The sequence below is a fragment of the Hemicordylus capensis genome, chromosome 2, assembly GCF_027244095.1.
Source record: "Hemicordylus capensis ecotype Gifberg chromosome 2, rHemCap1.1.pri, whole genome shotgun sequence".
NCBI lineage: Eukaryota > Metazoa > Chordata > Lepidosauria > Squamata > Cordylidae > Hemicordylus > Hemicordylus capensis.
Genome location: NC_069658.1, coordinates 405,794,586 through 405,810,953, shown reverse-complemented (window position 1 = coordinate 405,810,953; position 16,368 = coordinate 405,794,586). Strand labels below are relative to the sequence as shown.

The 16,368-nt window shown below is 45.0% G+C and overlaps 1 protein-coding gene across 2 annotated transcripts in view; it reads right to left on the bottom strand.

The window, feature by feature from the left end:
- Positions 1-255: 255 nt before the first annotated feature.
- CDC42EP4 (CDC42 effector protein 4) overlaps positions 256-16,368 on the bottom strand; it is a 29,869-nt gene continuing 13,756 nt past the window's right edge. For both annotated transcript variants that reach the window (XM_053301958.1, XM_053301959.1), the window contains exon 2: positions 256-3,433. In XM_053301958.1, coding sequence (XP_053157933.1) covers positions 2,270-3,295 — 1,026 coding nt within the window. In that variant the 5' untranslated portion in view covers positions 3,296-3,433 and the 3' untranslated portion in view covers positions 256-2,269. The remainder of the gene's footprint in view (positions 3,434-16,368) is intronic.

Below are 16,368 nucleotides of genomic sequence, written 5' to 3'. Positions count from 1 at the left end.
TATTGTCTTCACAGACTGGCAGCGGCATCTCAAAGGTCGCAGGCAGGAGTCTCTCTCAGCCCTGTCTTGGAGATGCTGCTAGGGAGGCAACTTGGAACCTTCTGCAAGTAGTGTTTGTGGTACACAACAGTATGAAACCCCACCTTACTGAAGGCAAGTCCATCTATCAATTATTTTGCCTCCATCTCCTCCCACAAAAACATACATTTTTTAAAAACCCACCATAACCCAAGAAATTTCCAAAGGATTCAAAAGCAATTTTTCACTAGATTTTAATTCCTTTGCATTTTAAAACATACTTCAGTTTTTTAAAAGTACTCCATCAGGTGCACCGAACAAATACCTGTACACACGCAACAAAGTCACAATCCAAGAGAGGGGGAAAGACTACTCTCCAAAGGGTGGGGACATCAAATATAAACAAAACATTTTTTAAAAAAAGCAAAAAAGTTAGTGTTTAATGCCCAGCAAAATGTGAAGCAAGGCACAAAAAAGAAGGAAAGTGGGGTGGGTGGGGAGGGAGGAAAGGAAGGTTGGGAGATAGTAATGACAGGAACACCTCTCAAATAAACCGAGAATGAGGGCCTGAAAAGCAGTTTCAATGGGAAGGAAACGAAGCAGCGCAATGTCTTCCTTGTTCCTGGAAGATGAAGTACTTGGGTCTTTGTGCTTTCGTCAGCCTTGCTGACATTCTAGAATCTCAATTAAGAAAGGATGAAATGGCATTATGTTTGGCTACTTCTGGTCTCTCAGTTTAGATCTGCAGAAATTCAGGCAAGCCACATTCTTCCAACAGCCCCCATTGGTCACTCTAGCAACACAAACATCTCTCAGGACACCCTAAGGATTGCACTCCCACATGAGCCACGTTGCTGCATGCAGCACGGAACTTTGTAGGCCAGGGCAATGCATCCCAGCATCTACATATCCCACAATGCACAGCACGACAAGCATGGTGCATTGGTGGATACCCCTGTGAGACAGGTGCGCTAGGGGCCTGCTTGTGTGTGTGTGTTCGGGCTGCAAGCAGCCCGAGCACACACACGATCCCAGTGCCGGGGTTAAGGACACACACGCGCCCTAACCTCAGTTACAGACTGGGCTTAAAAGTGGGGTTAGGTGAGTGGGCTGTGCTAGGATCTGCGTGGGTTCCAGATTTGCACATCAGCAGCCAAACCCAGCCGGACTTACACAAGGAGAAAGAGCCTGGGGAGGGAGCAGGGTGGAGGGAAGGAGAGATTGGGGCAGCGAGAGAGTAGACAGAGCAAAGTTTTGACTTCGACTGGCCACCACCCTTGGCATTCATCTCACACCGGGAAATTCCAAACAGCATCAGATAAGCAAAGTACCTCCAAAAAGGTATGCCACTATGAAGAACCTTGTCACCAAAGGTGAAACATTTGTTTAGGAGCAGGGGAGCAATCAGTGGCTTGATTCCAGAAATGCTTGCATTTTTACTATTCTCACACAGAGAGCCCCGATGGAACAAAAGAGGGTCCCAAGGTAAAATGCAAAAGATAATCTTTCCCCCCCATCTGTGTTCCCCAATGATTTGCTAGTTCTGATTTTTGTTTTTTAGAGACACAAATGTCTAGCTGAAATTCCAGGGTTGGTAGATCTTTCCAGAGGCCTGCCCACAGGGAGAGAACTATTAGCATCCAAACGTATATTTGGAAGATCTGGTTATTTCAAGCTCCCCTGTTTTTGCTCTTTACAAATGTACAACCTCCTTAAAATGTTGTGCCATGTCCAGAATGGTATTCTCCTGGACAACAGGGGGGAAAAGATGCATACTAGTAAAAATGTAAAAATGAAATGTATATATATTAATACAGAAACTAGTGCTTTTGAGCTTTATTGTAGTATTTCAGCTCTGTATTGCTTTAAGTGGGCAGTAGATAAGTTAACAAACTCCTTTAAAAAAAAGTAGTTCCTACTCGATTATACTGGAATTCTCTCCTAGAAATAAAGTTTCTCCAAATATCCTTGAGTGATTTCCTTTAGGCAACTCCAGGTTCATAAAATAAACAGACCATTTAAAGGTGATTTTCCAACTTGGTCCCTCTTCCCCTCCCCACAAACTGCTCCACTTAGAGAGGGATTAAAAATATATATATTTCCAACAGCCCACTTAAGGGAATGATGGCAGTCAATAGTAAGAAAGCTGGCAAAGGATTTGACAACTTTTCTGCAATGCCACTTATTCCAAAAGCTCTTGCAAGTTATTCCTTCTTGTGTCAAAGCAACTTCTCAGCTCAAAACGCCTGCCTTATACTCTTATCTCATCATCTTCCTCATCCATGAAAGAGAATTCCTTGTCTGACTGTTTAGGAGGATCATGCCTTGCATCCTCTGGAATGGCATGGTTGGGTCCTCTAGGGGCTGAACTACGCTGTTCCTCCCCAACAGAGGCACAGCTGGAGATTGAGCTGCTGTCCATAGTCAAACGACTTGTAATGCTACGGGCTGAGCCAGGACTGTAAGTTGCTGCTCTGGTGTCATCATGATGAACTAAGGAATCCTGTGGAAGTTTGCTTTCCTGGCTAAGCCAGGGGGTTGCTGATGGTTCTGCAGGGCCTGCATCCCTTTGGGTTTCTTCAGCACCATGGTAACCAGAATCCTCTTGCTCCCATGGGTCCTTATCCATGATGCTCAAGACATCCCCCAGCATGGAGGGCCCCAAGTCAATATGGAAAGACATGATGGACTCTGCATGCTTCATGCCATAGTTGTTCTTGGGTACCACCAGGGGCAAGTCAGTTATGTCACCAAAGGCCCGTTCTTCCAGGCCAGGACTGTGGGGACCAGAGCTGGGGGCTGCAGCTGCGCCATTCATATGTTTCTCTTCAGGGGTCTTCTCCTCAGGGACTTTCTTGACAGGGCTGGAGGAGAGGCTCTTGGGCAGCTGTTTCCCACCACTCTTGTCCACTTCCTTCTCCGTGAGCTGAGGCAGAGAGACTGCGTTCTTCACAAAAATAGCGGAATCCCTCAGTGAGCCCAACATGTCCCGCCGGTCACCGCGCGTCACAGACTGAGACCGTTTACTGCTGCGGAATTTGCGTGACAGCAAGCTGGGCTTGGAGGAGGAGCTCACCTCCTCTGTGGCCTCCTGTTCACCCTCACCAGGCTTACTGGTGAGGAAGGAGGTGTCTCCAAAGGCATCACCAGCCCGGCCCACGTGCATGGTGTGACGGAAGTCTCCAAGGGGAGCACTGATCATCTCTGCAGTCAAGTCAGCCCGAGAGCGGCGCTTGGAGTTGGCCGAATTTGTCACCAGTTGCTTCAAGATAGGCATGTTTGCGGCACGCGTGAACCCCTGTGCACTCAATTCAGAATGGGTGAAGCAATTCCTTTCTGTTCCAGCAGGACTTGACTACTCCCAAAGCTTCACAGGTAGATCTCAAACCCCTGCTGGTTTTTGGAGAGTCCAAGCCTAGAACACATAGAAGAAAAGAGAGAAAGTTAGATCTTACCAAGGGACTATCTATTCTGGATAAAATTTTCATGGCAAAATAAGAGCCTTCCTGCAGTCTCGGTGCTTACACTTTACAAGATTATCCACTATTCGCTTTGGTAATGTTATAGCAAGGAAGCAGACGAGACTTTGAGATGTGGGGCACTTTGGCTTCAAACGGCAGTGGTGCCAAGGACTCTGCTAGCTTTCAACCCAGAAAGGAGAGAAGGATAACTGTGTAGAAAGCTTAAAAGGCAGTGAGTTATGTGCAGTGAACTCACTGGAGGGTGTGTGGAGTGGGGGGAGGGGAGACACACACACATCTTTGGTTCAAAATGGTAGTGTCTTCTCCTCCTATCCCCTTGCAAAAATTTTCTACTTCACATCTGATTTACTGCTTGGAGGCAGTTTTGCAAGCTCAGTGGAGCAGCCATCACATACAGAGAAAGGAATGAGACAGAAATGAATGCCTGTCTGCTCTTAAAGAACATGGATGAGGCGCGTGTTTGCAATAAACTGGGAAATAGCCGAGATGTGCTTCTCAACCCCCTCTCTCAAGCACAGCCCACAAAAATACTATGAATTCTCTGGCCAAATACAGATGTTAACTCTTCAGGGACTTAGCGCCTGCTGAGTTATCATTGCTCATGGTACATCTACTTTTTTGGTCCTACCATGAGGGGACAAAAGTTGCACCCCCACCCGCAATTCCTGCAGATGCCCATGCTACTGTATTCTGTGATCAGATTGGTTTTGCAGATGTCAAAGTTACTTTAAGCACTACCGGGGGCGGCGGGCGGGGGGGAGCTGAAGCAGCTTCCAACATCACAATCAGCTCCTCCACAGAAGGAACAAACTATATCTGCAGCTTCAGCTTAAAAGCCCCAAACCCTAGGACATCCCATACTTTCAGAAGGTGATGGTGCGCATAATCAGACAGTATTAAAATGCAACTTGGAAATGGTGAATCTGGTCACTGTTAAGATACTTAAATTCCAACAATGGAACAGCTTCTAAAGTACATACATACACGTAAGCAAAACGAGGAATCAAAAAAGCAAAGTAAATCAGTAACTGGTATGGATTTATGAACATGAGATTGTGCCACCGAACCAGTCTAGCAAAGAGAAATGGTATCTCTACTTCAGAATCTGCACTAAGAGCTGGCTTAGTTACACAAGGCATATTCTTACATAAGCTGACAGTTCACTGGACAGAACTTCCATCAGGTAGTTTGGCCAAGGACTGGCCATAGCTGAGATGCTGCCTCAGTACTATTGACCAAGGACTCTTCCAGACAGTGATATATTCCAACTTCAGCACAATCAATCACTAATAAAATGAAAAATCCACACATTGTGCAAGTTGTGTAACATTCTTAGCACCATCTGCTGGCAATCTGCAAATAAACTGTGTTTGGCCCCCACAAGTTAGAATAAAAGGAGTTTGCAGAGGCACAGTTCATTCATGGATTGCCACAGATGAAACTAAGAAAGTTCCGACATCGTGTATACTTCTCAGTTTTATTTATCGCCTTAATTTGTGCTGAAGCTGGAATATAACACCATCTGGAAGAGCCCTAAACCATGGTTCTCAGCCACTACAATATCGAAACCCTGGTATGGAATTTCTTTTTGGAGTCTCAACTTCAAGCACAAATTGTTCTGATCTCTCTTGGGGTTATCACCACAATAGTTTTAAACCTGTAGTTATCATTGCAGATAACAAGAACCTAATACTCTTGGTGCAATCCAAAATGAATAAATTAACAGAAGGCCACTGTGGTATTCTTTCAAGTTACCTCTGTTCATGTTTTCAGAGTTAACCTGGAGTCATGAGGGCTAGAAGCATACTGAGGACAGAAACATAGCTGCACTTAGCTTAAACCAGAAAAAAGGGATAGCAAGTTTACTTCACCTCCCTGCTGGTGTGTTTCCCAGATATAGGAAGGTGCTGAAAGGCATCTTCTCATACTGCATGTGAGAAGGCAATGGCAAACCCCTCCTGTATTCTACCAAAGACAACCACAGGGCTCTGTGGGCGCCAGGGGTCGACACCGACTCGACGGCACAACCAGGTCATCAGGTAGTATTACTTTATGTCAGACAAACAAATCCTTCAAAATATATAACAGATATGTTTGTGCTACAAAGAGCGTAGTTTGGGAAGCTGGTTAAGGTTAAAGCTATGGGGGAGGAGGAGTGTAGATGCCTGAGATTTTGAACTGAATAAAACACAGCACGACACAGATGTTGAAGGAACTGAAAACAGACAGCAGTTCAGGCCATGAACAGGGGCTGGGCGGGGGAAGCCAGATACAGAGGAAGCCAAAAGAGAAAATATTTACAAGAAAACATGAACACTCAACTTGGTTGATGCAGAAGGGCAAAGAGCCCTCCAATGCTCAGGATGGTGATGCCCAGTCGGCTAGTCATTGTGGTTTTGCCCACTCCTATAATGGCATCCCATCAGCTAAATCCCAATGAGTTTAGCTGGAGCCAAGCCAAAGAGGGTGGACGGGCAAGTTTCATCCCCTCTGAAAAGCACCTCCTCCTTTTCAGGGACAGGAAAGACAGAGACATGCTTGGGGAGAGCACAGAGGACATAGCCTGATTGTCTTGTCAACAAGGTTGACATTTGACAGCTCCAACTCAGCTCTAGTCACATGTCTCTGCACATCTGTAAAAAATGCAGATGCAGATGAACATAATGCAATAGTCGTTAGGCGGCATCTACATCTGGATAGATATCCAGGACATTCCCCATCTTGCCATGCTCTGCTACAGTGAAAGCACCACAAGCCAAGGAAGCGGATGCCCCTGTGGTGGGGACAGCTGCACTACCTTGGCAGTAGAAATGTTCCATCCTCCCCTCGAAGTATTGGCTTAGTTTGCCCTTGAAGTCTTTTAGCAAAATCTGATTGGTTATATGGCATCATATGTATTCGATAATCCCTGATGGGCTCGAGCACTAGACAAGAAGAGAAGTCTCTGCTGTAGTGTTAGAACAATCAGCAGATTGGAGAAAGCCAGAGCTGCAAATAAGAGATTTTTTTTTAAAAGGCTGTTTGGGAGCTTTAACATAGCCCCTAAGTCCCCTTTTTGCCTCAAAAATGTGATAGCAATTGGTATAGCTCTAGTTTTATCAAATCTTCAAAGGCAAGTGATCAACTGGCAAAGTTTGAAAGTGAGGACCATGCAAAAGAAAGCAGTGAAGAACCTCCACTCTCACTCAACCACAGAAACACAGCCAGCGTAAAATGGGGCCAAGTTCAAAAACTTGCAGGTTTGGTATTTCGCTGTTCATTAATTCTGAGCTAAGCAACTTGTGGTCTGTGAGCGCTAGTAGTGAAAACACAGCATTCTTTGAGTGTACACTGAAATTACCAAAACAGTTGAAACCAGTGTTTGCAAAGGAGTAAGTTCAAATTAGAGTATACATGAAACAAATACAGTACTTAGCCAGTACAGTTTTAGCACCAGGTTCCATTTCTCAGCTGTGAAAGCCAGGAGTTCCCACTGCAATAATTGAGATTAGAATGGAGAACCTCTGCACATGAACTATAGACAAATGCTGGGGCTATTTTCAGGGCTGTGTATACGCCATGCCTGCACTTCTCTGCAGAATGAAGTGGCAAAGTTCACCTCAGGGATGTCATCCTTTTTTCTTAAAAATAATTGTCTAGATTTTATAGATGCAAACAAATATAGCTTATATATTGCTTTTCAACAAAAAAACATTCTCCACGTGGTTTACATAGCATAAGAATGCTAAGATTATCCCCTGTCCCCAAGGGGCTCAGAGTCTAGGCTTTCAAGTGTGTGGACATCTGGCAAAGTCCCATAAGTCATGGGGAGATGGGATGTTTTCTATCACGCAGCACATAATTAATCTATGGAATTCTTTGCCATGGGATGTGGTGATGGCCACCAGCTTGGATGGCTTTAAAAGGGGCTTCTCCAAATTGATGGAGGACAGGTCTATCAGTGGCTACTATTGTGGTCGTTGTGGGCCACCAGTCTCCAGCCTCAGGAGGGAACATGCCTCTCAATACTAGTTGCAGGCAAGCAATGGCAAGGAAGGGGGAATTTCCTCACCTCTTACCTGAGGGCTCCCCAGAGGCATCTGGTGGACCACTGTGCGAAACAGGATGCTGGACTAGATAGGCTCTGGGCCTAATCCAGCAGGGCTATTCTTATGAACTTCAGATTCTTGCTCCCACATATGGCTTGCAGAGTAAACTATGCGAAATAAGCAAATATAATCAAAGATGCTTAATTTATGTGCAGAATTATGCTTCTTTTGGTGCAGAATGCCGCTTTGTTTTGTTTTAAGTTAGATCATATGCAACTGTGATCATAACAATCCCAGTTACAACCACACAGCAAAACCAATGCAAAGGCAAGATTTGAATGCTCCCAGAGAAGGGTTTTCTCCCTTGCACGATTTAACATACTCCCATCTGCTGTACTGGAGGGTAGGTACTGTAAAATCCCTATTACCAGTCAAATCTGTCCCTGTGGGCAGGGCATTGAAACTGACTCATGTTTTTCTATGCTGCTCATTTTACAGAGATATTCATATTTCTCTTATCTCCCCGCTTTTATCAAACATTCCTGTTAGAACAGACAAGGAATATACAACTTTTTAATTATCTGATCACCCCTGTAGCTTAGGGCAGATCGAAACTACTGAGCATGTCCTCTTATACTGCTTGTTCTATAGAGACATTCGCGCCTCCCTTATCCTTCCACTGCTGAGCAAGTATCCAGGTTGCCCGAAACAATTTAACAGCAGCTCCTTGCTACTCTTCGACTCCAAGCCTGCCATAACATATATAGCATTGCCAGGTTGTCGAGGGATGACGGGCAGTGAGCCCCTCCAGCCTTAATCTGACTCCCTGTCACTCTGGGCAGGCCCTGCAATTGCTCACGTGCCTCCCTTTCTACGGCTCCTGATAACAATCCTTCAATCTGGCTGTTTCCCAGTTTTACTACCCAGGATTTTATATATTTCTGTTTTCTTATGTCTTTTAACCTTATTACAATTCTATGCCCTCTCTTTTATGCCTTTTACTATTTCTCAGGCGTTTAGGCCTTCATGCATTTGCTGTATTATTTTTAGTCCTTTTAGTAAAAATGCCTCTTATAGGCTTTATAATGCATTTTTGCCTCTTTCTATGATGTTCCTAAGTTTGTTTCTACTCCTGATTTTTTTCCCTTTTTATAGTTTTTTTAGTGTTTGTGTTGTTGCGCACCCACAGGCTTTTAGTATTTACTCTTTTATAACCACAATTTTATTTTGATTTTTATTTCTATTTTTGGTCCCTTTTGGCCTTAAGTTAGGTTTGTATCTTGTACTTAGTCATTTATCAACAGGCTTTTAATATTTGTTCTTTTATGTAATCACCCTTTTACTTTATGCTGGTCTAAGACCATAATAAAGATTGATTGCTTGATTGATAGATATTCTCTGATCACTGCATATCTACAACAGTGTGTGTGGCCAAATTTTGTGCGGCCACATGTAAGATCAGGTCTGAGGTGATTTGAGTTTCTGTGTTTTGCATTAAAGGTAAAGTGTACCGTCGAGTCAGTGTCGACTCCTGGCGACCACAGGGCAATGTGGTTTTCTTGGTAGAATACAGGAGGGGTTTACCATTGCCATCTCCCGTGCAGTATGAGGTGATGCCTTTCAGCATCTTCCTGTATCGCTGCTGCCCGATATAGCATTACTTGTACTATTTTTATTGTGTTTTGTTTGTTTCTGTGATGTTGGGTCAATGACCATAAAGCATTTATTTCAAGATTTGAACGCTTGGCTCTTGAACCCCGGATTGGTGAAGCAATTCTGGGGGCTGTAAACACACCTATGTGGGATTTAAACTCCCTTATTAAAGAGTTACTCTTATGTAGAAGAGGTTTGATGCTTTCATAGGAGCCACTGCAGTAGCTCCGAGGTTCACTCCTTAGCACCTTCAGGTAGGGCAGGGAGGGACTCCTGCCTGAAACCTTGGAGAGCCGCTGCCAATCAGTATAAATAATACCGAGCTAGATGGACCAATGGTCTGACTCAGTAGAAGGCAGCGTCCTATGTAAATAGGATCCTCTGCTGTGCCAGTTGTGCTTGGCTATACACACAGGATTCCTTGGCTCTTATAAACAAACAGGAAGGTTCTCAGCAGGGAGCATCTGTAGTGGGGAAGCAGCTCTTTTGGCTTAGCACCTATCTTGCTGAAGAATGAGCTGCTGTATTCCTTTGCACCAGCTTCCATGAATTATGCTTCAAGAGACAGGACAACCCTGGAGAGTGACAGATTCCACCCCACCTAGCTATCAGTTTTTACCTGATAACTCTAGTCTGCAACAAAAGTGGAAGAAGGTGGGGAAAGGATGGGTGGGCAGGATCAGAAGGCAATGGGCTTCTTGCAGCCATGCCTGAAGTCCTTGGAAACACAGGTAGAATCCTGAGTGTTTCTTGCGCATGATAGCTGGAGAAGTTGATAGGCTTTGGTACTTTGGCAAAGCTACGGGCTTCTTGTAAAAGGCAAGTGTTTGAAGGGCATCAGTAAGTATCACTTCCACTTGTCTCTGTTCTGTTATCTCCAGTTAAGAAGCCATATCATACAGGTGAATGGGAAAGTCATTAGCCACTATGAGTGGTACAGTAACTTTCAATCCAGAATTGTGATAACCTATCTCACTTCCAAATGGCCCACACACAAAAGCTCAGCAAAAGGGTCAAGTGTGGGTTTTTCCCACCCAAGGTGAAGAAATTATACACCCTCAGATGTCACATGGGCATGCAAACAAAAATGTAGGCTGCAGTCTTACAAGGACATGATATGATCATGGCTCAGAAGCCACAGCTGAGGAAGATCCTTTTGCATACACACGCATGAGGGACAGACCAGAGATACTTGTTCTCCTCTGTCTGAGCTGCATGCAGAGGAAGCCCCGGGGGATGGGGAGACAGCACCAGAGGTCAATCCATGGGACACCAGGGTAGGGGGCACCTGGGGACCATGTCTGGTTGTGGCAACTGTAGTCCAATAGAAAGGGGACAAAGGAAGAAAGAGGTGAGGGCAAGTCATGTTAAGGTAGGAGCACCAGGTTTGTACAGAAAGGTAAGCAATAAGAGCAGGGGTCAGGGATCTTGTGCTCCCAGATCTATAGTTTCTTTGGTCTGAATATGGTTGTGAGCGCAAGCAAGCCCCATAGAACCCTGAAGGAATTGTGAACATGGATTGGTCCAGCAGAATGAAGGGAAGGAGGAGAAGGCCAGAGGGATGAATCTGTGAAGGGAGATATATGCAGTTAGGAACAGCAGAAGGCCAGAGTTCACGTATTGATTTGAAATACAGTAGGCAGCCAAGTCTTTGGCTTGCAGTCTTCTAATTTATTTTAATGTTTTGCTACCTCGCCTTCCTGTTGCCTAGTACCAAGACCAAGCTGAAAAACCTCAAGCCGCCAGTGACAAAGGTTGTGCACTCAGTAAAACAAAACACAGGCAATGGCAGCCTTAATCAGACAGTCATAAGACTAGTGTGTGCATATTTGTTCTAACTGGAGCATAGATCAATTGTGCTTTGACTTAAAAGCTGAAGCAGGACCCACCACACTCAACAAGTAACTTGTTTCACATTAGCCAAGAATGGAACACTTTTTTTACCTGTTATATTTACCAAAAAATTTATTTATTTATTTTACATTTTATATCCCGCTCTTCCTCCAAGGAGCCCAGAGCAGTGTACTACATAAGTTTCTCCTCACAACAACCCTGTGAAGTAGGTTAGGCTGAAAGAGAAGTGACTGGCCTAGAGTCACCCAGCTAGTATCATGGCTGAATGGGAATTTGAACTCAGGTCCTAGTCCAGCACTCTAACCACTACACCATGCTGTTCTCTGTAAGGCGTGTGCATGTTTGTGCGCTCACAAGTTTTTGGATGTTCGCTCAGTTCATTTTCGATCCCACCCAGGTTGAATCAGGAAGGCCCCATTCTAAATGCAGGTGTGCACACACTGCCTCAATACTCTGTTTAAAAAAACAGCAGCCTTTTGGTAGGGATGTTAAGTCTTTTCATCACCTGCTAGCTTAATCTTTTAGTTGGAGAGGTCAGGGACTGAACCTGGGATCTTCTGCATGCAAGGCATATACTTTAGCACCAACTATGGCCCCTCTAACAACTGCAGGAAACAGCTGGTTGAACTGCAGTGGCAGCTGGTACCCCGCCCCCTGCCATCAAAGTGGTAGGGAATGCAGTCAGTTCCACACCACCACACCACTCCCACCACACATTTCTGGGGTTTCTCCCACCCAAAGCCCCTATCAGTCATGATAGTTAAACCTCCATGTTCAGAGGCAATACCCCTCTGAATACCAGATGCAGGGAAGAAAGCAGAGGGGGGCACTGTTACCTTCCCAACTTGCCTGTAAGCTTCCTGTTATGGAAATGAAATGCTGGACTAGATGGAAATAAGCAATATGAACAAGACCACCAAAGAGAGAATTAGGGTTTGAGCACTAATCCCTGCAATAGAGCCTCCTTGAGTTAATTTCCCCTCTGCATCCAGAAGACAGACCACCACCATCTGTTTTTCTCAGCCATGCCTGCCCAGAGCATTCCTCCAGTATAGCCCGATCTGAATAGCAGCCCAATCCTGTTTCCTGGCCTCCAGCTTAAAAAGGAGCAGAGCTCAGAGCAAGGCAGTATGAAATGTGAACCAGGCAGGTGCTGTCCAATTAGCAGTCAGCCCAGCTTGCCTCCATTGCACTCCAGCAGCTCCCAGCAATGACCTTAGCTAACTACTATAGGGCCCCTTGCCAGCCTTGCTCTCACGCCGATGCCAGCATCTTAAAAACCCCAAACAGCCATCTTAAGAGTAAGAAAGAATGTGACTGGCCGATTTCTCCCTCCCCCCCCCCCTCGCAAGATGGCAATGGGGCTTGCTGTATGCTCTGTATAAGGAGTCAGTTGCTGGATTATCCACATGATACAGCAGTTCCAGCTCTTGCAGGTCATATGCAGTGGGGGCTTCAGCACAGGGTGGCCCCTTTCCAGTCCACATGGCCAAAGGGAGAGACTGCACATCTAGAGCAAGCCACGTAGGCTGCTTAGCCATTTTGGTCTTGTAGCCACTGGGGAAAGAGGAACCTGACTTTCCAAGGGACAATTCTGATGCTTCCAGTTATACACTTCCTAGTGGCCAAGGAGCACATGTAGCCGCCTTGAAGACATGCCCCAAGGGGAGCTTCTCCTAATGACACTGTCCATCATAAGCAGCTACAAGACAGGACGTTACCCAGAGCAGAAGTGAGGCCTATACAAGTGACCAGCACTGCACCCTCTTCCAGCTAGACTACACACACAAAAAGACACACCATTTGCGTATGGTATATGACAGAGTTGTTTTTTTTAAAACCCCAAACAGAATACTCTACATATATAATGGGTTGTAGAGTGGAGGGAAAGAACCAGTTTAAGAACATAAGAACAGCCCTGCTGGATCGGGCCCAAGGCCCATCTAGTCCAGCATCCTGTTTCGCACAGTGGCCCACCAGATGCCGCTGGAAGCCTACAGCAGGAGTTGAGGGCATGACCTCTCTCCTGCTATTATTCCCCCGCAACTGGTACTCAGAGGCATCCTGCCTTTGAGGCTGGAGGTGGCCCTCCAATTAGTAGCCGTTGAAAGACCTCTCCTCCATGAAGCTATCCAGGTAAATAAGAAAACATGGCCCAATGATAAGCTATAGAAGGGTGTTGCTTGCAGTGTGACCCACTGGGTGTCAGGGTTTATCAAACATGAAGAGCTATCATTGAGAGAGACCCCCTCCCCCACTTTGCTTCAAGGCCATGTCCAGACCCAACACATTTACAGTCAGTGACTGCACAGAAGATCATCTGAAGTAAGCTGGCGCATTTCACCGAAGCCTCCACTGAAGAGATGCGACATATTCCCTCCGTCAAAAGCAGAGGCAGCAGGGTGGATTTGATTTAAATCAAACTGATTTAATTCATGATTTAAATCATGATTTAAATCACTAGCAGGGTGGATAAAAATCAAAAAATCCGATTTAAATAAAAAAAATCCGATTTTTTAAAATTTAAATTGGATTTTTTTAATTTAAATCAGATTTTTTTGATTTTTATCCACCCTGCTAGTGATTTAAATCGTGATTTAAATCAGTTTGATTTAAATCAAATCCACCCTGAGAGGCAGACTGGCTCATCCAGACCTGGTGCTCTGTGGAACTGAACTGCCCATAAATAAGCTGTGGTACTGTAATAAGGATATCTTTCAAAGGAAGAAGGAACACGACCACTGGCCGGCAGAAGCAGGTGTGGATTATCCTCAGTCACCTCTGAAGATACAAGATGTATGAATTCTTGCCTATTTTTATTCTAAAGATAAAACTACCCAGTAAAATAGGCAACTGAGGCCAGCAATAACTTGCAAGGGGAACCAGCAAACGATAGGAGTTGAACTCAGGTATGCAGGCCATGTGAACCACACAATTTTAAAGTGACTTGAACTCAACCAACTGCAGCTAATTAGTCCTGGATTCCATTGGGTAGAAATACTTAGCTTGTCTGGAATGACCTATACTTCATCCCTTGCATCTACCATCAAGCGCATGGGAGCTTTCTAGGGGGAGGAAAAACTGGAACTGACATCCTTTGCCCTGCAGGTGTGATTTCCAAGGATTTTCTCCACAGTCTCTTTCCATCTGCATGGAACATGGAAAGCTACCTCATACTGAGTCAGACTATTGATCCATCTAGCTCAGTGTTGTCTACACTGACTGGCAGCAGCTCTCCAAGATTACAGGCAGGAGTCTCTCCCAGCCCTACCTGGAGATGCTGAGAATTGTGCCTGGGAACTTCTGTATGCAAAAGAAATACTCTTCCACTGAGCTACAGCCCCATCCCCTAACTGTTTCTCCCTCTCTCTCTCTCTCTCTCTCTCTCTGTTCATTGCTTGTGACAGACATTCTTCTGCATTTTCCTCATGAAATTTCTCTGAGCATTTCTCACACTCATAGTCCATGTCAGGCAGAAGGCTGGGCAGGAAATATACGGACAACCTGGTGTACCACTGCACTTGTCAACAATTCTGCCATTCTTTTCCCCCACTTCACATTGCTCAACGAGAGTTTACAGAATACAGGAGGTGATTATTAGGAGTCAACCTTCTAGGCCTCAACAAATATTCTTCACATTTACCTGGATAACACCACTGATATCCTAAAAGTCACATTGTTAGGAGAGCTATTTAATATTCTCATCCAGCCAGTACTTTAAAAAGGGAATGCAACAACAAAACAAACAGGAAGTGAGAGGGCACATGTGGGTTAGGTGTTTTTTGTTTTTACAAGGGATACCAAATCTGCACAAAAACACACACAGCACTGCGGGAATGCCCTAGAAGTCTATAACAATCAGAGTTAAATGCACATATTTTAATTTTTTTACAGCTATTTTATCTTCAGAGACCATTTGAAAGCATTCCAGAGACTGGGTGCCCTAATCCAAAAGGGCAGATACTTTTGTCCCTCGGAGAGACTGGTTGAATGGCACCCAAGCCTCCAATAATCACGAAATCTAACTTTCACAATTGCCATTTACTAGGAGGCCCCTCCCTTCCACTACTGAGAACCCTTTGGTGGTCCCTCTAATTTTTTTCATCTCTGTGCAGAATGAGCTTTGTTCTGGGCGGCAGTATTGAGGCAGTGTGTGCACACCTGCATTTGGAATGGGGCCTTCCTGATTCAACCTGTGTGGGATCGAAAATGAACTGAGCGAACATCCAAAAACTTGTGAGCGCACAAACATGCACATGCCTTAGAGGGAACAGCATGGTGTAGTGGTTAGAGTGCTGGACTAGGACCAGGGAGACCTGAGTTCAGATTCCCATTCAGCCATGATACTTGCTGAGTGACTCTGGGCCAGTCATTTCTCTCTCAGCCTAACCTACTTCACAGGGCTGTTGTGAGGAGAAACTTATGTAGTACACTGCTTTGGGCTCCTTGGAGGAAGAGCGGCATATAAATGTAAACAAACAAACAAACAGTGGAACCATCTCCTTGTAGAAAATCCAACCAAGCAAGATGTTTCTCTCTCTAGTCAGAGTTAAAGGGAGTTTCAGAAGGATTTCCTCCGTCACTCCCAAGAATAATAAATACTTGGGGGTAGTTGCATTGACCACTTCCTTAGCTGCCCAGTCTCATAATCAGAAGTAAAGCAAGTAGACAGAACTCACTCTTCTCCTTTACTCACAGGGATGGGAATAATAGAGCTTCTTGTCTCCCTGTGCAACTGAGCAAGAACTGAGACAAGGTCCTGTGACAATCACGCTGCTTCTTGGAGAAAGCTAGAGCGAGAGTGTATCTTTATGCAACACCTCCTAATAACCAGCAGAAAAAAGCTCCCTTGAATGCCAAGACCTTTCAAAAATTTAAACAGGCAGCAGGTGGCCAGTCTTGAGGTCTGAAAATCCATAATGTTGTATCAATCTACTGCCTTGTGTTTGGATACACAGGGTAACTTGCTTAAGCTGGACAGTGTGAGGAGTGGGGGCACACAGACACCTCTCGTCGGCTAATCTGCTCTAGCAGTCAGAAGTTAAGAGATAATAATGAGGATGGTATGTCTTATTCAAGCACCTAGCACACAAGGCACCGTACAAAGATAAGACAATGACAAGTCCTTGCCCGCAGGCTTACAATCTAAACAGACACATAAGGGGGTGTGGGGAGAAAGGGAAGGAAGGTGCAGGGTAAGGAAAGATAATCAGGGACGAGACATATCAAGTTAAAATCTCAGCAAATTAAGGAAGTCCTGGGAAGGAGCCTCAAAGGATTGCCAGACATCTTTTCAGTTAGAAAGTAATAGTCCTGGAGAATACATACAAAGG